General features: G+C 36.4%; 1 protein-coding gene and 1 pseudogene across 1 annotated transcript in view; both read right to left on the bottom strand.

Annotated features, from left to right (window-relative positions):
* The window catches only part of SWAP70 (switching B cell complex subunit SWAP70), a 63,324-nt gene that overhangs the window by 17,223 nt on the left and 19,444 nt on the right, over positions 1 to 26,657 (bottom strand). The window contains exons 2-6 of the mRNA XM_016147357.2: positions 25,342 to 25,482; positions 13,283 to 13,456; positions 3,816 to 4,043; positions 1,439 to 1,585; positions 321 to 429 (exon numbers count right to left, since the gene is read on the bottom strand). Of these exons, the coding sequence (XP_016002843.1) occupies positions 321 to 429; positions 1,439 to 1,585; positions 3,816 to 4,043; positions 13,283 to 13,456; positions 25,342 to 25,482 (799 nt within the window). The remainder of the gene's footprint in view (positions 1 to 320; positions 430 to 1,438; positions 1,586 to 3,815; positions 4,044 to 13,282; positions 13,457 to 25,341; positions 25,483 to 26,657) is intronic.
* Positions 23,812 to 23,927, bottom strand: LOC118603036 (annotated as a pseudogene).

The raw sequence follows: 26,657 nt of genomic DNA, 5'->3' as shown, positions 1-26,657 counted from the left end.
GCATTATTCCTCTTTTGTTTATGTATTACACAAAACTCAAATTGTCACTTTAAAAGGGGAAATTCCATACTCTTTAACTAGTAACAGTAAATAAAATTCAAAATGTCCAGTTTATAATTTTCCCACAAGTTCATTACATAAACGAAAATGATGAAAAATCTGAGAACTATCCTCTTAATTTGTTTTTCTTTAAGCTACTATGTTACATGCAGAACTATAGACAATGAGGAAACATTGTCTATAATATCTTCAATGAGATTCAAAAATAGAAAGTTAGTTCTGTCAAGTTATGTCATGACAAATAATAAAAATTACCTTACCCTGAATCCACTCCTGTTTCTTCTTCTTATCTGAAGCACTGATTTCAAAGGTTTTATCAAAACATTTTATAAGAAAAAGACATTTCTTTCCATCCTTGTCAGGCAAAGACTAAAACAGAAAGAAAAATTAGTTCTCCAAAATTTTATTTTTAAGTATTTAAATTAAAATCCACTATAAATCTTACTTATTTATACAAATCTGGCTGAAATTCAATGTCAGTGAAAAATATCTACAAATGTCTATTACTGATTTACTAATGCTGTCCCTTAGGCAACATTATTTATGGGAACCATGCCCCCTGATTAGTATACTACATCTGGACTGGGAGAAATACCAACACCTGATGGGATGCCATGCTTTGGGCTTTCCTGAGCACAGTGACTCTAGGATCCCTTAGAGGGTATATCATGGTCTTGTTATAACAGCCGACTCCTATGGTAAGCCTGGGTAAGCCTGGGTAAGCCTGGGTAAGCCTGGGTGATTCCCACACCCGCTTGATATAGCTATCCTCTCCTAATACCTGGGAGGTTGCTGCTAGCAAGCCGTGGTTCCTGTCCTATATCCTTATAAGGAGACTGGTATGGCCTACCATAATCTTGTGAGTCTCCATGTTTAGTTGGTCCTAAGAAGACCCCTTAGTAGGTGATGCATACCCTAAGGCATCTATCAAAATACATTATCGTTTATGAGTGAGATCTTAGGCATTTTAAATGTTCTTCAATAAATACAGACGTGATAGTAGTTCAGATATAAATTAAAAACTCAGAAAGTTATGCTCCTGAGGCCTTCACTTCTTTAAAGAATTAACAGTTATGAATAAGGTATCCTGAAAGTCACTGAAAACATTCAAAAGTAATGCTCACATCTTCTTCAGTTTTATTTATTCCACTCAAAATGGCCCAGATTTCCTGGTAATTTGTAAGTATAAGACAGGAAATAAATTCAAATTACAAAAAAAGATTTTGTCAGTTATCTTTGATTTTTAGTTCAGAAACTATGGCGACATTATGACTATATTATTCTTGAAATGTGAATTTTAAGATTTAGGATCTCCAGTCTTGAAGAAGGAAGATAAATTACTTGAGCAGCAGGGGGCAGCACTGGAAAGAAAACTTACCTCTACATAGCAATTTTCATCCAAGATAATGTCTCCTTTCTTATCTTTCAGATCCTCACTCACATAATAAGAAATTATGTTGGGTTTTAGTACAAACCAGCGCTCGGTCCAGTTTTTCCGTCTGTGGCCTTTTTTCATCATGTAACCCTATGAAAGATTAAATGTGATTGAAATACCTGTCCTCTTATTTATAAGAACTGATACCTCTTTTCCTTGATATCCTTGCCTGCTCCATTATCTGCTTTCTGGTCCTGCATACATATCGATGGTTCTTGCCCTTTGTGGGTGATGAACTTGAGGATCTATGAAGGCCAGGGACACTACACCCAGTCAAATTCATGCAAGCACATGTAGACAAAAGTCCACGCAGAATTTTAGACACTCAGCAACAATCCCTGCCTTCACTGCAAAGCTACTATAAATAGTAGATTTTAGAATCCCTGATGTTAACAGCATTATGGTTTTTTTAAAATTCCTTACCTTTTAGGGATACCGATTGAAATATTTATAGATAAAATGAAATGTCTGAGAATATGGGAGAGGCAAAAGTAAGTAGGGTGGGATTCACCATGTGTTGGTCGTTATTGGGACTGGGTGATTGGTATATAGGAGTCTACTATACTACTCAGTCTATGCTGTTTAAATCTCACACACACACACACACACACACACACACACACCAACACACCCTCAACAGTGATTCCCAGTAAATTAAAACTTTAATGAAAGAAGATGTTAAAGGTATCTACTTGGCCCAGTATATCTTCTCGACCAATTACTTTCTGGTACCAACCTACCTTTCTGCCTGACTTCACACTGTTCTGGAGGATGAATTCTGCTCCCGATGAGCAGAAAAACAACTGAACCATAGTTAGGATATTAGCATCTAACTATAGCTTCCATGTTCATACTTACTAGTCCTGTACTTCCTTCCCACACATCAGCCTCAAAAATAATTCAAATTTTTACTTCAGCAAAATTACACATTGTTATAGGCCAAAGCCTTTCAGCACTGTTTGAGAATAGCTGACACTTAAATATTAAATGTACAGATGCTGATGGCTTATAGCAGACTATCCGTGGCATTAAAGATATATTAGCTCAGCTGTAAGTATCATCTGATTATTATACTAAGTTTTAATCATATTACTTGTTCAGTTTCCTAATTCTTGGAAAAGCAAAAGCTATTTCATACTGAAATTCATCAGGAGTCCTATACCCGGCCATCCTGGTGGGCCTCGAAGCCCTCTTTGGACAGAGACCATGTCACATACCTCTTCATAGCACCAAAACCTATACAAATTAAGTCTCAATTAATGTTTATTGATGGGCACCATCAATAAAAAAGAACAAAGAACAACAATATCACTTACTGAGCAAAAAATGGACCAAAGTAAGGAAATCTAAAATTAATTATAATTCAATATAATAACATAAGAAATTTCAAAGATCCACTAAAAATATATAAATTCCACTTAATAAGCATTAAGCTTCCCAAATGTATATAAGATTCTATGCAGGTGCTGAGAAACATCAAATAATCTAATAAGATAAATGTAAGTTTGCTATATAAAGAAATTTATTTAGCAAAATTTCCAAAATTAAGGGTATTTTTCTGATTTTATAAAAATAACATATAATCATATACATAGAAAGTCCAATAATAAGAAAGGCATAAAGAAGATAATAAAATTATAGACATTCCACAGTCCAGAGGCAATCACTTTAACATTTTGGTGAGCACCCTTCCAGATAGTTCTATGCATGCACATGTCACATTACATGAAAGAGATAAGATACTTGCTATTCGACAACCTTTTTTTTCTCTGAACAATAGGCTATGGGGATCTTTCATATCAATAAGTGTGGATATACACATGACATGAAAGCACTATTAAAATAGTTTGAAAATGTGATCATTTAAACCAGGGGTCCCCAACCCCTGGGCCATGGACTAGGACCTGTCTGTAGCCTATTAGGAACCAGGCCGCAAAGGAGATGAGCAGCAGGCAAGTGAGCAAAGCTTCATCTGTATTTGCAGCCGCTCCCCAGCACTAGCATCACCACCTCAGCTCCACCTCAGATCATCAGGCATTAGATTCTCATAGGGGTGCCGGTCCATGATGTCAAAAAGGTTGGGGACAGCTGATTTAAACAGTTTGTTAAAAATTTAACTTCCCAATGCTTAACTATACGTCAGAAATGCACTAATAATTCTTTAAAACAAAAGCCTAACCTTAAGACTAGGAAAATAAGAAACTTTATTCCTATTCTAAACCAGTATAAAAGTATAAGTGACTTATACTCATCTTTGTGATGAAAATTTGTTTTATTTCAAACATGTCAAATTCTAAACGTGAACATACAAGACACTTACCTGTTTCAACACATCTAATATAAGCTCATTAAAGACTTCATTAATTGCCATAGACACCGTCTGCCGATCCATGCCTTTGCTAAACTGTCCATTTCCAATCAGCTCAATCAGCTCCCACACAGAAAGGCCATCTTTACTGTCATCGAAGTTGACTTTATAATGTTCAAATTGTTCTTGCTGCCAACCTCCTCCCATAGCTTCTGTCAGTTTCTTAAGTAGGTATTCGATCTATATAAAACATTTAAAAATTATTATTTCCTAGTTAAAAAAAAAACAACTTTTTAATTAAGGCATGTATCTATGTTATTTATACTAATAAGGTTAAAATTTAAGAAATATTCTTTTATAGTTCCAATAGCAGCTATTTAAAGGATCACAATACTGTCATGAAGAAGGGTATGAATAAATGCCACTGGTTCTATATTAACATGGAATAAGTAAAAGAATCAAAAACAGATAACCCTCTAAGAGCACATTTGTATACCGAACTAAAGCAAACTGCACATATACACTACCAAACACAAACTAATTAATGCGATCTGATAATTCTATCTTGAATAATATTTCAATATATCAGAATATTGATCTTATCGAATATGCAAGCACTAAATTAAACATCTCAAAGTAGTACGTACAAGTTACTCCCCAATTTACAAATTTTTCTATGTAATCCAATTATTTTAAATGTATGCCGCTTCCTCTCATCAGAACACTGACAACACTGCAAACAATGGTTGAATCCCTAGCCTGGGATGGAAGAGCTTATTAAATCCTAAAACACATATCTTTATGTTGAAAAATAGCAGTTAACTGCTATTATTTCAATAGCGGGTAAAACAGTGAAGTAGTAATACTGAATGAGAAATCGATCTCTCTTATCTTCTGAAAAGCCTGGTTATCCTACAATGCTCTCAAACTCAACATGTTCAGAAATGAATGAATCATCTCAACCTTCCGAATGGTTTCCTGCCCTATTATGGATTCCAGTTGGGAGCATGGCAGGATCCTTGTTTCCCACTCCCTTACATCAAATCATTGACAAAATCTTACTGTTTTTACCTCCTTAGATCAGTGTTTTTCAAACTGTTAAGATCCAATATGAAATCATCTTAGTGGGTACTAACGAGCATTTTTCTTTAATGGAATGAAAAAGATTTGAGTTCATCCATAATAAAGACAAATATTGTTTTGTGACAAGTTTGTAGTCAAAAGAGAATGAAAAACTGCCTGAGACAGTTCTCAGATCTGTCTTCTCCTTCTCCATCCACCTTTGCTCAGGCCTCCCGGTTGGTACCCTGGCCTCCAGCATTGCCCCCCGTATCTATATTTTGCCAGAGATTTTTCAAAAAAAAAAAAAAAACCTAAGCCTGGGTCCTTCTTAAACCCCGCCCTGAGTCCCTGTCACTTCAAAGATAAAGGCGAAGCTCTTCTGCATCTCTTGGTGCTCATCCCCCTGTTGACTGTCTGTAACATGTCTTCCACTAAACCCTGAGCAGATTCTACACTCCACCAGTACTACCAATAGTATTGATCAGGGGCCTCAAGCTTGTTCTATAAAGGACCGGACAGTAAATATTTCAGGCTTTGTGTATCTCTATCATATGTTCTTCTTTGTTTTGGGTTGTTTTGTTTTTGCTTTTGTTTTATAATCCTTTAAAAATGTAAAAACTATTTTTAGCACATAGACAATACCAAAACAGACCATCGGCTGGATTCAGCCAGTGAGCCACAGTTTGCCAATACTTGCCATAGATTATAAGTAGTTTACCCACTTAATACACTTTTTTATGCTCCTATGACTTTCCTCATGCTGTGCCCTCTCTGCAGAATACCTTCACTTATTTCTCTATCTAGCTAACTGGAATGTGTTCAAGTCCTACATTGTCTAGGATATTCCCAAAGTGCGTTGTGTGGACCAGCAGCAGCGACAACGGCAGCAGTACTTGGAAGCCTGTTAGAAATGAAGTATCTCAGATCTCACCAAAGACCCAAAAATGAGAACCTACCTTTTAACAAGAACCCCAGGAACTTCCGTATGTACAGCTCTAGCAAATCTGCCCTGACCAACTCGAACCCAGGAGGTGTTCTATGTCAGTGCACTTAGCATACTGTATTGAAATCATCCCTTTACTCATTTGCTTCCCCTCCCCCCATTTTCTGAATCCCTTACAGGAGGGCTCATGTCCCACTCATCTTCCAATCTCCAGAACTCAGCATGGTACCTAGGATGTAGGATAGCTAAATGAATGTTTGTCAAACTGAAATAAATTAATCGAAGCCTTGACTTTCTCCTTTATAAAATGAGCGAAATAACACTCGTCACGTATAAATACTATGGGGATAAAATGAAACAAACAGAGAACACTCTGCTAACGCCTAGCACTCGGTCAGTGCTGCTTCCCATCCGTACTGAGTGGAATTTTATTCGACCATTTAAAATTTCATTTAAGAAAACACTTATGAAATAACATAGAGTGAAGAAAAATGCAAAATTACCTATGACTTCCATTCAATAAAGACCATGTAAATATTTTGATAAATACTAGAGGAAAACAGAAACAGTAAGCATAACTGTTACAGATAGGACTGTGAATTATTATTTTTTCTTTCTCTTCTTTACGCTTCCATTAGCTTGGTTATAATGTTGTTTGTGAAATAGCATTGTAATAGAAAAAGAATATCGAAGGTCAAAAAATGTGAACAGTTCTACTACTGCATTTGATGAGATACTGAAAAATCCTCTAGTATTAAGATTATTTAATCCCCTAAATCTAGCATATGGTAGATGGTCAAATGTTTACTTGTTAGAGAAAAACACACTTAGGTCTTTCCTTTCTCTTGTTGGAGATATATCAACTACTGCTAAGATTCTCAGATATTATTATTTTCTTAACTCTCAAACAGAAGTAACAAGTATAGTTGGTAAGAGAGAGAAAAAGGAAATGATTAAGAGGAAGAGAAAAAGAGAAAAGGGAAGGAGAGAATGAAACAGAAAAGAGAGAAAAATATATAAATGCAAGAAGAGATTGAAGAGAGAAAACCAAAAAGAACATTAAAATAAATAATTGTCCATAGCAAAATAACTAGAGGCATTGACGTGTACAGAAATTCAATCTCTCCCTAAAGCAGCAAAAAGAAGAGCCCATGCTGCCGGATGACAATTAGGAGTAAAGGTAATACAGGCACAATCAGAAGTTTTAGTAGTAAGGCCAACGTAAGCATATGCATATGGCCACATGTACATACAGGATGACGAAAAGTGGGTATGACAAGACCGTGCATCCGAATGACCATCTGTTTCTGTACAAAGCCAAGAAACTCAGCCTCATCTCTTCCTCACCTATCACTGAGAATGAACCCAAGCCCCTCACACTTCGAGCTTCAGTTCTTCTTATATATCAGATGACCTTTTTATAATGTTTGTAACTCTGAAAGTGTCTATTTGTAGCAAACTCAGCCCTAGAGGCAGCTTCCCAGATTTCTGCAGAACCTTTTCTGACGGTGCCCTCCCAAACCCTTCAGCATCTACTCAGCAGTGCCAGTGACTGGGCCAGACAACTAATCTAGATTCATTTCCTGTTGACTTTCATCACAATCACATACTTATCATAACCACATAACTTAAGGACCTCTTAAATCATTATACTGGGCCAAGGAGAGAGAAACATTACCATTCTCAGCTATTCAATTACACTCGATAATATATCACGTGCTGCCGCGTCAGTCTCAAGCGGCCTTCATCGATTCTAAGAGCTCATTCAGTTTCAGGAAGCAGCTTACTTCCTCCTTCCAAAGAAGCAAGTTTCACCAAAAATAACAAAGAATAAACTTTTAAGCTGCATGTGATTTCAGAGGCCTTCGGCTCCAAATTTACTTAGCTAAAAGTTTTTCCCTGTCATCTTTTAAAAGGGCCTTTTGTGGCTTACCAACAATTCAGGTTTATTTCATGGAGGGTCTCTTAAAACTATTATCAGGTTTGATATTTAATTTCATCAAGGCAATTCTTCCAAATAAGCCCACAACAGACACATCCTGTTTTGTTCTTGGCTCTGTGGGAAATGAATACTAACATGAAAACTATACTTTACAGACACACATTTCCAAGAATACCATTTGACAAAAATTACGGAACCATCTCAAATGGGGACACATTATTTCTTCACTTGTGTGTGGTAAGTCACTTAAATATGTATTCTATGTTCTTAACACTAATTTCTGGATGATAGAAAACTGAGTCAAAAGCAATTTATTTAAAAAAAAACAAATTTATTTATACCACCTATGTTATTCATATATAACTACACTGTTACTTATATAATATTATTAATCAAAGCTGGAAATTAAAATCTTGCTTAAAAACATTCTGGACTTAAAATTTAAATAATAATTATAGTAGGTAAATTATTAGAAACAAAAAATTACTTTAAATGTATAAAGTCTAAAAACTGTTGATAAGATTACAATTAAACTCATGTATATACTCATGACAAATTAAGACATTATATTTCAAAATTTATTTTTAAATATATCTGTTTTCACATGAAATTTTATTAAAATCTATAAGTCAAAACTAATTCAAAATACAGTTTTCAAAGTGTTATTAAAGTATTTAGGAAGGAAGCAAAATCTAACATAGAATGGCTACCTTCAGAAATATTATGACCCTAGTGTCTTCCATAAAATTATGTGACCTCGAATTGGCAGCGCTTGGTCAAAGGCCTGGAGATGTGCTGAGAGCTCAATAAATACAAGGCCATATTTTAAAACTCGGGAAGCTGGTTCAGCAGCCAGAGAAAGCAGTTCCACGTAAATCTGTTCCAATGATCCCTTCTTTCCCCACACAAGTACTTCTGGCCAAAGAGGAATAATCTGCAAAACTAACTTTAATTCTTCTAACTAGAAGAAATGTTGAGTTAAGGATGTCAAAACACATAGTCCAAACAAGAATGTGACAAGGTATACTGCCTGACTGTTCTAGCAAGTCAAAGAGAGGCCGCTCCTTTCTCAAATAAGATTAATTTGTTTGTAAAGAGGAACGAAACATTCCAGTCAGCTGCAAAGATGAAGGGTAAGCCCGCTGCAGGGTCCTTGCTGGGCTCAGGGGCGCAAAAAGGGTGGAGCAATGATACACATCAAAGTTCGTGTAGGTCCATTTTGGGAGCGACCTGGAACAGAAATCTTTTCAGTTTTGTAGGCAGAGCAATCAGGAATCTGATGCTGACTGACTTCTCAGCCTGTGGCTCAGTGATGATCTAAAGCCAATGACAAGTCCTCTACATCAGTAGTCTCCAACCTTTTTGTCACCAGGGCCGGTGCTCCCATGCGAATCTAATGCCTGATGATCTGAAGTGGAGCTGAGGCAGTGATGCTAGTGCTGGAGAGCGGCAGCTAATACAGGCGAAGCTTCGCTCACCAGCCTGCTGCTCACCTCCTTCTGTGAGGCCTGATTCCAGCCTGGTACCGGTCCATGGCCCAGGGGTTGGGGATCCCTACCTTACGTCAAGCAAGTGCTGCCTCAAAGAATAAGGTAAGTCTACTTACTTACTAATTTCTAGTTCTGAAAACAGGACAAGGTCACTTTCAAGTCCATCAAGAATATTTTAGTGAAGAACAAAAACATCACAGGTAAAAGACCCACCCTTCCTCCAATCCCAAAGAAAACACGAATAAATTCAGAACACTGAGTGTAACTTTGAGTGGTTTTAAAAGATGATACTGGAGACTTTATTAGCATAATTCTTCCAAGCAGCAGCTAAGTTTTTAAAATACTAGGTATATATTTTTCTACTCCTATCAATATTCCATTTCCTTCTATATGTCTCTGTATTAAGCTAGACAATTTTAGTGGACAAAAATTTCATAGCATGTTTTATTTTTATTTCCCTTCTAATATGCATGCACAATTACATCACTATAGTTGCTAAGCACTAAGAAACTGTTCCCACCACTACAGTGAAACTGCTTTCTCCTTGATTACCAACGACCATCTAATGGTTAAATCCAAGGGCAATTTCTCACTCATCACTCTCCAATTCTGTGGAATCAAATGCCAGTAACTATTTTTCTCCTTCTCAGAACTTTTTCTTTTTTTCGCATCGTGACTCAACATTCTCTCAAGACTACTCAATTCAGTTTTCTTTACCAAATCTACTTCCTCCTCTTGCTATGAAACAGTCCCAAGGTTCTGTCCCCAGCCTCACTTCTCCCATGACCGTCTCTTCCTACCTGATCTAACCTATTTCCCTGGCTTTCCTATCTCTGTCTCCAGCCCTGGCCTCTCACCAGCACTTCAGGTGAATACAAGACAGTTCCACAAGGATGTTCCACTTAAAGTGCCAAACGTACCAAACCCATCATCGTACACTGTATCCCCAAGCTGTTCATCATCCTGTCATTCATTCACACACACACATGCTTACACGTTTAGTGAGCACTTATCATGGGACCAGACACTATGTTAAATGCTTCACATACATCGACTATTTTAATCTGCACAACAGTCCAATGAAGATGGAGAAACCCAGAGAGATTAAGAAATTTATTCAAGGTCACATAGGTAAAAACCTGTAGATTCAAAGTAAGCAGTCTGATTTCAAAGACCATGCGTTACATAACTACACTACATTACCTTCCAATCATCCAGGCTTGAAATTTACCTATATTTCCACACAGCAAGGCACTATGAGGTTGGTCCTGTGACCTCCAGGTCTTGCCCATCTGGCCTTCTCACTGATGCTCCTGTACTTCTGTCCTCAATGCCACTTAACTTTTCTTAACTTCTCATCTCCTATCTCTCCATATTTCATCTATTTACCTCACTCTCTTGCTCAAAAATCAATGGCTCACAGCTTCCCACTTCCTATAGGATAAAATCAAAATTCTTTCCAGCCTCATCTACCACCATTCTTCTTCACATAGGAAGGGTACATGTTATTCTTTTTGACTGCCCAGCATCTAACCCCCTCCTGACGTCTGGGGAATTCCCTGCCTCCCAATGCAGGAGCTAAAATTGAAAGTGTTCCTGCTCCAAGCCTCCTCTGCAGCTACTTTATGGCGCCTGACCTAGGCCACGCCAGTTGCATGCGCCATCCCACCTGAGAAGTGGGCACCACAGAGATCTTTCCCAGGTAGCAAGAACAGCTGCAGGAAGATCTGAGTTCCCAGGCCGAACCCAGCATGCAGGGCCAGAAGTGTTCCATGTACAAGTACACCTACCCCGTGCTGGCAGCAGCCTTGTCCTGTGGTTCCTCACCGGAGTGACCAGTATAGTTCCAAGCTACATAGCCTCCACGTCTGCTTTTTCAGTCATCGTGGCAACTCTGTAAACCACCCAACGTCCTTTTTAAAACTTCCTTTTTGGCTGAAATCAGCCCGTCCCGGTACTTCTATGTAAACATTCTTCACTCATCTCAGAACATGCCCTTTGCTTTCCTTCCTCATACGACCTTGCCCACTGTTTCCTTCATCCAGAATCCTCCTCTGCCTTCTCCATCAGTCAAAACTCTTCCACCCCAGTACGAGTGCTACTTCTACCATAAATGTAATAGCCAATGCTTAATGAGCACTCTCTAAGGCCCAGGCATTCTTCTCCTTTGGTCTTCACAAGAACAGTAGGAAGAAAATACTAAGAGCCCTATTTTATAGTTGCGGAAACTATAATAAAAACAAATTAAGTGAATTGACCAAGATCATACATCTAGTAAACAATGATGGAGTTAGAATGCAAATCCAGGAAATCTGACTCCAGACTCCTGCTCTTAAGCAGAGGACAGCCAGATTATGGCCCCTGAGCCAAATCCATCCGAGCAACCAAACCTGGCTCACAGCACGATTTCATACAACTATAATGGAAGAACAGTTTTTACATTCTTGAGTGGTTGGGAATTTTAAAAAATCAAAGGAATACTATTCTATGACCCTCGAAAATTACATAAAATTCAAATATCAACATCTATTTTTTTGAAGCACAGCAACACATTATCTATGGCTTCTTTCAAGCTATAACAGCAGAGTTGAGTACCTGCAACAGAGACAGTATGGCCCCAAAAGTCCACAAAACCTCCAATATTCACTGTCTGGCCCTTTACCAAAAAAGCTTAAGACCTGCTTTTAATCACTACATTATACTGCCTCTCCTAAAAAGCCTTTCTTGATCCCTTATTTCTCCCAAGCTGGAATAAATGTTTCTCTTCTCTGTCTTTGCATGGAATTTGCATCTCTCTTATAAGAGGTAGTCTATTTTACCTTGAATTACACTTATTTTTTTTTCCTCCAGCAGACTGTAAATGCCTGAAGACAGGAAGTACTCTTTCTTACTTTGTGCCTCACTTATTATTGGTAATTAATGCATGCTTGCTGATTTTAAATAAAATATTGTAGTGTGACCTTTTAAAAAGATTTTCCTAACAACCACAGAAATCACAGACTAGACCTTGTATTGGCAAGATTGGTGATAAAGGGTACTTTCAACCACCACTGGTAGGTGTTTAGATTGGTACGGCCTTTCTGAAGGGTATTTTGGCCTTGTTCATCTAATACCTTAAAAGTGTGCATTTTTTTAGGATTCAGAATTCCACTGCTGGAAATTTATCCTCAGGAACTATGCAGGCTAGTATGCAAAAACATAGTCAATAACAGTAGTCATAAGAGTTAACACATTTACTGAATATATATTACATGCTAGGCACTGAGCTGAAGTCCTTTAAATGAAGAATCTCACACTCCTTAGTGTAAACATTGTTATGAGTCCTATTTCATAAATGAGGAAATTAAAACCCAAGAGGTTAATTTCTTCAATGTTAAGGGATTACAGGTGACTTTTATTTAAGGGGAGGACGACAACTGATTTTAATTTTGTATATTATGAGGTTTTTCTAAATTTACTTTTGTAATAAGCATGTATAATTTTTTAGGGCAGTAAGAGAGCACAACACCTTACTCTTCTATCTGTTTCCCTTTGGAAGCTTAGAAAAAATAATCCAAAACAAAACAAGCAAATGTCCTTTTTTATTTACTTTGGAAAGTACAGTAAAAAGTCACCATCCTGGACTTTGAATCAAGAATAGTATTTCCTCACATAAAACAGCCTTGAGAACACTCTGGATCCTATGTGTTTCCCATATAGCATCACTCAACCCATTAATACTGTTTTGTCAATATGCAAGTAGACAGAAAATTGTGTTGTGACTCGTACTAAATAAATACTCTTTGGATATGAGGATGAATTCATCTATAATTATAGCAATTTAGAGAGGAAGAGTCCCACCCTGTCTGAAAATCTCCAGAGGTATTACATGACCCCGGATCACTAAGTTTTGGATCTTTTTGGAGTCAAGCTGTTTTGCCTCTGTTCCAAAAAGACTAGTCCAGGATCTCCTTATAAATCTACACTGAATTAACACAAATACTTCTAAGCTAGAATTAATGCAAAGGTGGCCACGTAAAAACTTTCCAGAGCTACACCTTACCTCTTCCGGCACAATGATTAATGGATACTTGTCCTCAGATAAAAAGTTGAAAATAACCCACACTTTAAATGAATCTTCTTCCATAAGGAGCAGGGGACTCTTTGTGAGGTTTTTTTTGACACAGAGGGTCCAACACATCCTATTGAATTCAATCTTGTCAAAGTTGTCTTGGACCTAAAAAGGAATGAGAAAAGATTCCACTGAGCCAATCTAAAATAAGTAGTATAATAATATAAGCCAAGTAAAACAGAAAGACAAAGCCTACTATAGGCTCCCATTTTAATCACTCCAATTAACCAATAACCACTTCCTAAGTATATGCTTAGGTACAACACTTTTGAGGGCTCAATTAAGAATGTTGTATTTAGCCTGACACTGAAGCAACATCTGCCCACATCACTCACTTGGCACATAAAATACTGGCTTGTCAAACAGTTATTTTTTCCTATGTATAATCATCTTCTAAATAGACTACCAATCCTGATACAAAGTAGTGGAGAATGTCAATTACTCAAGATGAGCCACATACAGATATCTTTACCTATTCAGCCGAAGAAAATACTTTCTTTTGGGAAAAACTAACTGAAATTCTAAAGAACAGCCCTGCCATTCAGTCATTCAATCATGCATTCGACATTTCCACAGCATCTACTATGAGCCGAGTACTATGCTACAAATTAAGGATATAAAGATGAAGAACCTGGACTCTGCTCTTAGAACATTCACAGTTTATTAGTGAAAATAGATATGCAAATAGGCAAATTTTAATATAACATGGTGTATAATTCAGTAGTTTTTCACTAATTCAACAGATAAAATTTAGATAGTCATTATTATCTGCCAGGGACAATGCAAAAATACTTAATATAATACTAGCCCATGTCTCCAAAGATTGCGAAGACAATTACAATAGAGTGTGGTAAATACTAGAATAGGGATAAGTAAAGGGTTCTGCAGGAACATGGAAGAGCTAGCCCAGTCTTAAGAACTGGGGGTAGATTTGCAGAAAGAGTGACATGACAACAGAGCAAAGTCCTAAAGGACCATCAAGAGTCAAACAATTCAAAAAAAGGAGAAAAAGAAAAAAAGAGTCAAAGAGTTCAAGAATGGACTCAAGAGTGTCCCAGGTAGGACAGAATGTGAGAAAACCCGGAGACGGAGACAACTGGGGTCAGTTTGGAGAACTGCGGGAAGTTTGACATGAACGGGGCGCCTGGTGCTAGAGGGTATTATGAGTTAAGGCTCTTCATAAGTACAAATAACAGAAACTGCCTTGGATTCCTTTAAATAGAAAAGGAATTGGATAAACAATAGGTAGCCTCAAAGATCCAACACAAACACTGGAAAAGATAGGCTCTGAAAATAAACTGTTACCAAGCCAGGCTAGGCAGTTAGAACCACGGCTGAAACTACTCACGGGAACAGCGTGGTGCCAGTGTAGCATGAGGCCATCACTGCTGCCACTGACCCAGCTGCAGATGCAAAGTCTCGTTGGCTGAGCCTGGGTCACATCCCTTCCCTCTGGCTGCCAGGGAACAGGGAAAATGAATATCTGAACTTTCCAGTATCGGTCCTGTCCTCTACCACGATGCCATGGAATTTCCCAAATATAAGAAGAGTTCAGACACTGAACAGATTAAAAAAAGAAAAAAATGACCTATGTCTACTGCATGGGGCACAGTGAAAGATGAGGCTAAAGAGGTAGGTGAAGACCAAGTCATGAAGAGCCTTACAAGTCATTAGGATTTATTTGTATGGAAAGAATGGAAGGGAGCAACGTACCCAACCTGCATTTTAAAAGCCATATTCTGGGACAATATGGAAGATATATTGGAAGAGGTGGGACAATATGAGCAAATCATTTCTTTTTAGAGAAATATAAACAAAGTATTGTGTGTACTGAGAAGAAGAAGTCACTAGCTGGCTACAGGGAGAAGCTTCTCTTGATCTCCAACTAGAATCTGTGGGTTGTAAACCAGTTCCCAGAAGTAAGAAGACATCCTTTGTGCTCGGCCTTCAGCACCTTGTTTTTTTCAGCCTGGCACCACTTCCCACACGCCCCCATCGTATACCACTGATCCTGTGAAGGAAAAGTAGTAGCTACTGCTGTTGCTTCTCTTTTTTCTTCTTTTCTTTAACACCATTTATTGAGGACTCAGTATCTGCTCACCATTTTATATTCAGTTTCTCACTTAAACTTTATATCAGCTCTTTAAGATTAAGTACTGTCCTTATTTAACAGATCAAGAAATAAAGGTTCAGAAAAAGTGAGTACCAAGGTCACTTTGCTAGTAAATTATCAACACTAGGGTCTAAATCAAAGTTCAAATGAAATGCTGTCTCTTTCCACTATGCTAAACTGCTTACAGAACTCAGTAGATAGCGGATATCTATGTGACAGAAGATAACACTACAGGATTAGTTTTAAAGGCCACCACCATCAACTTAGTCTCAAAAGCACCACTAGAAAACACTAAGTGGAAGATACGCCAACAGGGGAAAGGACATAGCATATAGTATAAAAAGCATAAAGCCCTGTTCTGAGGAACAAGAAGTGAGTCTCTGTGGATTATGTGGTGACTTATAGGGTTCCTGAAAGGGAGTGGCTAGATTTATGGCTAGAAAAGCAAACACGGACCAAATCACAAAGAGCTTTATAATTTTGAGAAAGCGTCTTTAAGAAACCCCCAAATGAAGGGTTTTGGAGCACAGAATGACTAGGTCATCTTCGATCCAGGTTCATACTTTGTAGTAAAGACAGTTATTTGAGACAGACTTTGAATATATTGAAAAGTGCAGAGTAAAGTATTCTAAAGGATAGGAAAGGAGCTAACATGAGCAAAGGCATGGCAGGAGCAGCATGCCAAGCCATTTGGGGGAACAGTCACAGAGTTAAGGAGACAGAAACAAAAGAGAAGGAAAGATAAAGTGCTCAGTCGTGGGCATCTTCAACTTGAGATTCTGGTAAAACATTTAGATGGAAATATCCAAAGACAATCAAAGAAGTGAAACTGTTACCTAAGAAGAGAGGCAGATTTATGAATCACTGCATGCCATTGATGACTGAAACCATGATAGTCAACGAGAGCCCTAAGAGAGAACATAAAGGGGTGGGGGGTGGAGGAGATGGGATCAGAAACAGAACCTCGGAGGAAATGCACATTTGCAAAGCAAGAGGAGAGGGAGGAATTATGATGATTGAAAAAGCTGTCAAAGTGGGAGGAGAACCATAAAGATATGAAAACTGAGTGAGGAAGCAGTTAAGAAAAAGGTCTGATCAATAGTGTAAATTGCTACAGAGAGACTAGGAGTTTAAGAAAAGACCACTGGTTTTGCACTTCAGAGGTCACTGATTAATCAAGACAGCTAAGAAGTTTAGGTAAAAGATTGCAGCGGGATCAGAAACCAAGCATGTTCTCTATAAAGTCGTTTTCCCAGGAAATAAGTAGTGGCTTTTTGATCCAAGGTCACTGTATCTTACTTACTTTTAATAAGCTGTCTATTTGACTTATTCCTTTTCTAAAATCTAACCTACTATTCTTTAGTTGAATCATTCCCAAAGGTAAAAGTGTATTAAATAATGGCATTTACATCTTTTTATTTATTTTCCCCCCTCATTAATCCCCCACCCCCTCCACTTCCACCCCTGACCTATGGATGTTGCCATTTCCCCTTAAGAACTGGATCTCTGAAGGCAGGGCGTCCCCTCCCACACGCTCACGGTATGCACTTGGGGCCCTGGCACCCCCGGCACATTCGGGGGGTGGAGGGGCCTGGCGCACCTGGGGGATGGTCCATGGCTCCACCTGGGGTGCGAACCCAGGACCATGTAAGCGTAAAGCTGACGAGCCACTCCCACATTTACACCTTTTTAAAAAGTACAGAATCCCACCTAGGAAGACCAGGTGCTATAGGCATAAAAAATAAAAAAATAAGAGATTGTAAACTGACAAGATCCTTGCAATCTGTGAGGTCAACCAAGGGTCGCCTTGTTTAAAAAAAAAAAAAAAACGGTACAAAATCAGACTATATATGAAAAACCCACAGCTAGCATCATACTCAACAGTCAAAAACTGAAAGCGTTCCCTCTAAGATCAGGAATGAGGCAATGATGCCCACTCTCACCACTTCTATTCAACACAGTACTGAAAGTCCTAGCCAGGGCAATTAATCAAGGGGGGAAAAAGGCATCCAAATTAGAAAGAAGTAAAATTAACTGTTTGGAGATGATATGGCTTTCTTATATGTAGAAAACGCTGAAGAATCCACAAATGAACTTTTAGAACTAATAAGCTAATTCAGAAAAGTTGCAGGATACAAAATCAACACTCAAAAATGAGTTGTGTTTCTATACACTAATAATAAACAATTCGAAAAAGAAATTAAGAAAACAATCCCATTCATGATAACATCAAAAATAAAATACTTAGAATAAACTTAACCAAAGAGGCAAAAGACTTTCATATTGAAAACTACAAATCATTACTAAAAAAATTAAAGATGACACAAATAAATAGAACAACATCTGAAGTTCATGAATTGGAAAACAATACTGTTAAAATGTCCATACTACCAAAAGCAATATATAGATTAAATGCAATCCCTATAAAAAATCCAATGATATTTATTTATTTGTTTGTTTGTTTGTTTGTTTTGCAGAAACAGAAGACATCATCCTAAAATTCATATGGACTCTCAAAGGAATATGAATGGCCAAAACAATCTTGAAAAGAACAAAGTTGGAGGCTTCACATTTCCAAATTTCAAAACATATTACCCCCCTCCGAAAAAAAAAAAAAAACATATTATAAAGCCTACAGCAATCAAGACAGTATAGTATTGGCATAAAGACAGACATACAGACCAATAAAATAGAGAGTCCAAAAATAAACCCTCACATGTATGGCCAAATGATATTTATTAAGGGTGCTAAGACTACACAATGAAGAAAGGAAGTCTCTCCAACAAATGATGCTGGGAAAATTGAACATCCACATGCAATAGAATGAAGACAGACCCTTATCTTGCAACATATACAAAAATTAACTCAAAATATAGTAAAGATCTAAATGTAAGACCTGAAACAATAAAACTTCTAGAAGAAAAATTAGGGAGAAAGCCTCATGACATTGGAATGGGCATTTCCTTGAATGATACTAAAAGTACAGCCAACGAAAGCAAAAACAGACAAAGGAAACTATATTGAACTTAAAAGCTTGTGCACACAAAAGAAACAATCAATAGATCTGGACAATGGTGAACCAGTCCTTGCCATCAGAACTTAGTGGAGAATCAGATATCAAACAATATAGCAATACCACAACCACTTATCTATATGATAAAAAACCATGGTAAGTGCTATAAAGGAAAAGCCCAGGATGCTGTGAGAACATATTTTAAGAGAGCTAGTTAGCCCTGGAAAGGGTGGGGTGCTACCTACCGAAACCTCCCTGAGGAAATGCCACCAAGCTAAGACCTAAAGATGAACAGGAATTAGCTGCACGTCATGGGTGGAGGAAGCCTTACAGTGGAGGAAGCAGCATGTCTGAAGGCTCTGTGGCAGGAAGGACCTTTGTAATTTGAGGAACAGAGAGGAGGCCAACATGGCTGCACTGAAATGAACAAGAAGGGGAGAGGAAGAAGTAGAGTCTGGAGAGGTTAGTAGAGGCCAAATCGAACACAGCCCTGCATGCCATAACAAGGATATGAGACTTTAAATGAGATGATCTCTAAGTCCATTCTAACTATAAAACATCTAGAAATCTATGATTCCATCCTCCATCTCATCTAAGATTACAAATTGATCCCAACTCCCAGTATGTATCACACACATATATTGATAGTTTCACATCTTTTGGAAAACTAATAACAGCTGCAAGTAGTTTCAAAATGTCCAAATAGAAGGTAATTTCTTAGAAAGGAATGTATATAGAGAGTTGTTCTTATTTTTAACATATAGTTGCTTTTCACCAAAATTTATACGTATGAATAAGATAGCAATAATATTTATAGACCTCAATTCTGACTCAAAGGACTAAAAGTATTCACAAAACTAAACTCACGTGTTATCTAAACTTCAATTTTCATCCATACCAGTTCAAGACTAAAGTTTCTGTAACACAGAGACAGTTCTCAGAAGACAAAGTGAGCAATTTTTAATGCTTTAGAAATTGATTGTAGAATTTGTTTTCTCAAAAGTATTCATACTCTTTGATCAGTAATTCTACTTCAAATAATCTAAACTAAGCAGAGAATCAGAGTCAGATAAAGATTTGCCGAGGACAGTCACTATTACTTATAAGAGTGGGGAAAAAATTAAAATAATACTCCATGGTACAAAACTATTATACAGTCATTGAATTTCACTTAGTAGCTGGGTGACCTCAGGCAAGCAATTTAACCCAAGACCCAGTCTCTTCACCTTCAAAGTGGTACTAATGACGGTAATTAACCCACAGGATTGATATAAAGTATAATACTTGTTTAAAACATTTAGCATACTACATGATGGAGTAGACTAAATTAATGTCAGCATTTTTATCTTTATATTTTCGAAATGGTTTAATGACATGGGAAAGGTAAAATTAACATTTAATGCTCAATGATTCCAACTTGAAAAATAACATATATAAATATATTTTAAAAAATAAAGACTCAAAGCAAACAGATCAAAATGTTAACAGTGACTGCCTCTAGATGGTAAGCTTATGGGTGTTTCTTAATAAGTTCCTTTTTTTTCTTAATTTCCAACCATAGCCTGTATTACTTTTACAATAAAGAAACCTGATTTAAAAACAATATTTTACATTATCATCATGGAAATACAAACCAAAACACAGTAAGATATTATACTTCATACCCACTAGATTAGCTATAATCAAAAAGAAAAAATAAATGTTGGTGAGGATATGAAAAAACTGGAAGCCTCAAACATTGCTGGTAGAAAAGTAAAATGCATAGCTGCTTTGGAAAACAGTTTGGCAGTTCCTCAAAAGGTTAAATGTAGAGTTGCCATATGATCCAACAATTCCATTCCTAGGTATATACCCAAGAGAATTGAAAATATAGATTCACACAAAAACTTGAACATGAATGCTCAGAGTAGCAAATTCGTAATAACCAAAAAGTGGAAACAACTCAAATATCCATAACCTAAAGAATGTGCAAAATGTGGTATATCCATAATGGAATATTATTCAGCTATAAAAAGGAATGAAGTGCCATTACACGCTACAAAATGGATGGACCTTGAAAACATACGAAGTGAAAGAAGGCAGATACCAAAGGCCATATATTATATGATTCCACTTGTACTGAATGAGTCCAGAATAGGTCAATCCATACAGCAGAAAGTAGATCAGTGGGTTGCCTAGGGCTGTGGAGAAAAAGAGATTAAGTGCTAATAGGTACAGTTGTGGTTTTTTTTGAGGTAAGGCAATGAAAAGATTTCAAAATTGACTGTGGTGATGGTTGCACAAAAAGTGACTATACTAAAAACCAGTGAAATTGTACACTTTAAATATTTAAATTGTACAGTATGTGAATTATATCTCAATAAAGTTGTTATTTTAGAAAACAATATTTCTTTAAACTATATCATTCAGCTTTATATTTCAATGGCATAAAGTCATCCATAGTTCTCCGCTTGGAACCTCTTTATTCACTCAGAAGTTTTAAGTCCTGTACACCTTCATGAATATGATAAAAATGTACAGTCCAGCTTGGCCATTATGCCAAATTAACACTACATAACTTTTAAGCAAAAATGAAAGAAAAAAATAAGATAGACAAAAGAACAATAAGAAAGAACCATGCAAAAGGATGGCTTTGGATATTTAAGACCAGTACCACTTCCTGTTAAATGAAAGTTGTTAGCCACACACTAGAAGACATTTTGAGTGCTGAAGGCATATCCATTCAACTAACAGAAATATGAAACCTCATTTTATGGAAGAACTACAACTGACATATGAACAGCAAGCATCTGGTAAGAAAGTATAAATGTCAGCCTAGGAAAAGAGAATACAGAGGCTGCTAGCTACTAGAGAAGGGACATTACATTGAACTGAAATATTTCTCTTTGTGTGTTTAACTTTTTTGTGTATCTATGTTTCCAAAAAGACAAAAAAAAAAAAAAAAAGGATTACGTTAGAAAGCAACAGGATTTAGGATTTAGCATATTGCCAATAAATTATTGGTTTTAATCATATAGCCCAGGCCAGCCTTTAACATGTAGAATCAGAGACAGTACTAACAATGATTCAGACCAAAAGCCTAACAGGTAATTAAATCTCATGAAAGAACTAGATTGCCTCATAAACACGCTGAAGCAGAACTAGTTTTTGATGTAGTCTATTGGAGCTCGATAATAAAAAGCTAACAATATACCACTTTCTTCAATTATTCACTGTCAGATAATTCAGGTATAGTATCTCTTTGTCAAAAAAAAAAGGGAAAGAGTACAAAAATTCTTTCTAGATGTTTACAAAATTCCATTCTCTACTAAAGAAGGAATTTAACAAAACAAGCGAAAAAGGTTAGTACTTAGAGGAGACAAAATATTTGATACAAGAACAACAGATATATTAATCATTTGTAATCTCAGGAAAGCTAAAAATAAATTGTCATTGTGACGAACAACAGAAATGATTACCTCTGAAGAAGCACATATTTAAACCAAATGGAAAAATTACTTTTGGAAAGCAAGTTTCGATATAATTTATCTCTTGGCCCAACCCCTTTAGAATAATTGTCCTGGCAAAGGAAGAAAACCACTAAGACAACTTTTGAGGGGGCTGGGGGGGAAATGACCGAAATGAACACTAAAGAATACCAGACACTAATGAAAAGAAAAGAATCATCTTAAAACACTTGAGAGAAAACCTGAGAGAACTAGACAAGGGCTGAGACAGTTTGAGATGATCAGAATGGCTTTTAAGCTACTCTACTCCTGCTCTATGTATCCAAAAACTAGAAAATATAATTCTGGATGGGAGTAATTAATCCCTCTATAGTACATTTAAAAGAACACCAGTCCAAAAGTTAAATAGCTTAGGTTCAAAAATCTACCTACCTCTTGTTAGCTAGCCAACCTTATGCTCTGTCTCCTCCTGAGTTAAATGGGGATAAGAATTCCAATTATAAGGCAAAGGATCAGTGTAAGGATCGAATGAGATAGTATATATACAAAAGCACATCTTGCAAATGTTTAATCATTACTTTACGTTTTCTTTGCACAACCGATGACAATCTCTAAGTTTTAAGTTAACATTCTTCAGTCGCTATGGGCATTTTTTTTTCAACCAAGTTTCAAAACAAAGCACTAATCTTTGCTCAATTTAAACCCACACCACGGAAACTTTGGCAGCTTTATCTGAATTGAAGGACTGGCAAAATTCCACTCCAGGTGGCTAAGCAATAATAAACAAGAGCTCACTGTTTCAACACATCCTTACTCTGTGAATAAATTTTTCTCCAAATTTAGTGGCTAATTTTGGACTTTTTAAATACTGCTATATTTTCTCCCCTAGTCACAAAACTTTAAAATACCTAAATACTAAAATAAAGAACATCTTAAAACTTAAGATTCAACATGTTTAAAGAATGTTATACCAAGAAGAACAAAATGTAGTATTCGGGCACGGCACCCTCAAGATATGAAACCATGTTTCTCTATCCATTGGCCCAGCCCACAAATTCTAGCACTGAAAAACAAAGCAATTTCCAGATTTCTGAGAATTTCCCAACATGTTCTTATTGTCTTTAATTTTTAAGATTAAAACACACACGCACAGCATGTCATCAAATATTGGCTGAATGTAACATATTTACATATAATACAATTATAGAACATAAATGAGCTATCTGATCAATGAACAGAACAGCAGTCGAAAAAAGCTCCAGAAAATAGTACCGTATCATACTGGGGAGTTTTGAGACCTCACACATAAGTTTCTGTACAATGTGATTAAATTCTTTTTGAGATAATTCACATACCATAAAATTCACTCTTTAAATTATATGATACAGTAGTTTTTAGTATATTCACAAGGTTTTGCAACTATCAGCACTACATAACTCTAGAACATTTTCATCACCCCAAAAAGAAACCCCATACTCATCAGCAGTCTCTCACCATTCGCACCTCCCCTCAGCCCCTGGCAACCACTAATATACTAGGTATATCTGTGTATTTGCTTAATTGGGACATTTCACATAAATAAAATAACACATGGCTTTTTTGAGTCTGATTAAATCTTACACACTTCATTATTGTGCGATTTCTCTCCTTTTTTCTAATTAAAGTATGATCAAGGTAAAGTTATATCTGCAAGGAAAACATTTTTAAAAATATGTAACATATGTGAAACATACAAATAAAGAGCAGAAAATTGTATTGTGAGACTGATACGAAATAACAGATATAGGTACAAAGATTACTATATAAATGAATACACTGTAATTTTGACAACCTTTCCTCCAAAATTTCTGAAAAATATAATGTGATTTTATTTTATTATTATTATTTATATGTATAGCACCTGGTCTTCCTAGGTGGTCTCCCATCCAAATACTAACCAGGCCCAACCCTGCTTAGCTTCCAAGATCAGACATTGGGCTTGTTCAGGGTGGCATAGCCATAGACCATGGACCTTGGCTCCACTGGGGCACAAACCCAGGAGCTTCTGCGTGTAAAGCAGACATGCTTACCGCTACACTATATGGAACCACGTCCTATAATGTGATTTTAAAAAAGAATCCTGACCAACATTTAGCATTTTCTAAACTATTAACTTAAATTATTATCATAAATATTACTAATTACTGTTCTTTGCTAATATAAAAAGACACTAAACTATAAAAGAATTTATATACAAAAAAAGCAATACAAATCCAAAGAAGCCATAAAAAAGTATATGTAAATAATTGTTGTACTTAGGTAATGGTAAAATAGAGTTGTTTAAATGCATTTTATTTTTAATTTAAAAGTATTATCATTATCACTTTTTGAAAGGCATTTTTTTAAATATATCCGAAAATTTCATGCTTAGTGTTGTAAATAAGCAAAAGCTCGAATTCCCAACCCTTCATAAGATTATATGATTATTTTCATACCTAAACTAAATGTACATGATATGGAAAATGGCATTAATATATTGTTCAGTTAAAAAAAATAAGTTGAACTATATATATAGCATGGTCCTATTCTTATAAAAAACCACTACACATTACGTAGGTATGTGCTTATATGTACATTAAAAAGGTTGCAAACATATTTACCAAACTGTTAACAGTGGTTACTGCTAAAGAGTCAGACTAGAAAGGGTAAAAAAAATTTGCATTTTATCTCATATATTCTTGTAATAATTGCCTATTTAGTAACAAGCATGTGCTACCTTTCATAATTTTTAACCACTCTTTTTTAAATTACTTAAAAGTACCATCAGTTTAAATTGTTTTATCCTAAAAAAAAAAAAGAAAAGCACATTAAATTCAATACCTTCATGTGTCAATTTTTAATTATCCAAACCAAGGAAGACACTGAACATAGCAGCAAATGCCAATAGATTATATTTTTCTTCCAAACACATAATAGGTTTTTGCAGCATCTTTACGCATAACATACTCCAGAGGAAGCACTGGAGTGGTACCCTGAAAAGTCTAGAATGAAAACTTTGCAGTGTAATATCTATTTAGTAAAATTAACATCACCTTTAATAGTCACATTTCACCCCATCATACTCATGCTTTAACAATCACTGCCAGTACATGTGGAATCAAAAAAAAATTTTTTAAAGCACTCTGAGAGAAAACAGGTACAGATTCATACGAAATACAGTTCTTAAATTTCAAAGAATGAACAAACTGGGAAAATATCAAACCAAGTTTTATGACAGTGGGGAAGATAGTCAGTTCCCCATTGGTTCTTTCCTTTTTGATTTACCTCTTGTTGCTTCCCACCTGAACTCCAGAGGGAACTCACCAACCAGGGGCTCTGGGGCCCACTAGAAACCTGCAAATCAAACAATGTTGTAAGCAAGAATAGCTCAGAATCATACCTTTTCCAAAATGAACTTGTTTAAATATGGCATGTAGCCCTGATTGGAGACGGGCCCCTCATCATCATCCCTGAAGTGTTCTTCAAGGGCAACCGGGTCATGAGGAACCTTCAGCACCGTGCACAGGTTATGGGAAAGAACCTAGGAGGGGAAAAAAAATGATTTAAAGGCATCCACTAACCAGCACAAGGCACATTCAGTGTCTGAACGCAACTGGCTGACCCAGGGAGAGGAAGATGGAAAATAAACTTGCAAATATGGGGTGAGTATTGCTCAGCTGCCAGCTCCCCACTTGTTACCCATGAGTATCTCTGATTCTTTCCCCAGTTTTGGTTCACCTGAAACACGTCTCTCCTACATGCCTACAATGAGCCAGTCCATGCATGATCTGTGACTGTAATACTCCTTGTAGTCTTTTATTAATTGGCCCACATCAGAAAAAGGAGAGAAAGAGCAAGAGAATATGTTCAAAATTAAACTTTGCCCCAAGTAGAGCAGTGTCAGTCAATTAGAGCTATAAAAGAAAGAACCTGGTACTAGGCAGCTGCAGCCGGGGGTTCCGGACGAGGTAGCTCACCTGGCCATTCACAACCTCTCGGCTTCAGTTTTCTCATTGCTCAATAGAAGGGGCCAAGTTAATATACAAATATATCAAATATTAATTAGTAACCTCTAAGTGTCCAAAAATCTCTAAAATTCTATGATGCTAGGCTATTTTTCAGCATGGGTATAAAAGAGCATAAATATAAAAAGAGACAGAAATCAAGGGCCTAGTTTATAAATATGAGAAAAATCAACAGCTAAAATATCTCAAGAGTTACCAAATTGTTGAAATATTTTGTAGAAAATCAGCATACCATATATAAAGGGTTGTTGATCTTGGTGAAGACCTAAGTGCATACTTTAACACTCAGGAAGTTAAATTGGCAGTTGGGCCATCTCAGTACTAATCTTGTTTCACATTAAATGAAAATTTTAAAATAAAACTTAAATTGCTACCATTTTGTGCACTCTAAACAGGTCAAATTAGATAGCTAAGGTTGTACTTCCTTAAACAGATAATCTTATTAAATGTTAAATCCCAGGTTAAAATATGTCCTATTTTTCACAGCCCTACCCATTTAATCATTTAAAGAGCCACATTCTTCTCAATGAAGACTTACAATTATATTAAGCAAGTCACTTTTTTCTGCATACACATATTTCAGTTAAGATTTTTTAAGATTAAAAAAATTTAATCTATAAAAAGAATATTTGCATATCTTCTTTCTATATTTGTTTTGTTTCTCAAAGCTTCATTTATGTAGAGATCCTTT

The sequence above is a fragment of the Rousettus aegyptiacus genome, unplaced genomic scaffold (assembly GCF_014176215.1).
Source record: "Rousettus aegyptiacus isolate mRouAeg1 unplaced genomic scaffold, mRouAeg1.p scaffold_m13_p_5, whole genome shotgun sequence".
Lineage (NCBI taxonomy): Eukaryota > Metazoa > Chordata > Mammalia > Chiroptera > Pteropodidae > Rousettus > Rousettus aegyptiacus.
The sequence above is the reverse complement of the archived record's forward strand: the minus strand, read 5'-3'. Positions and strand labels throughout refer to the sequence as shown.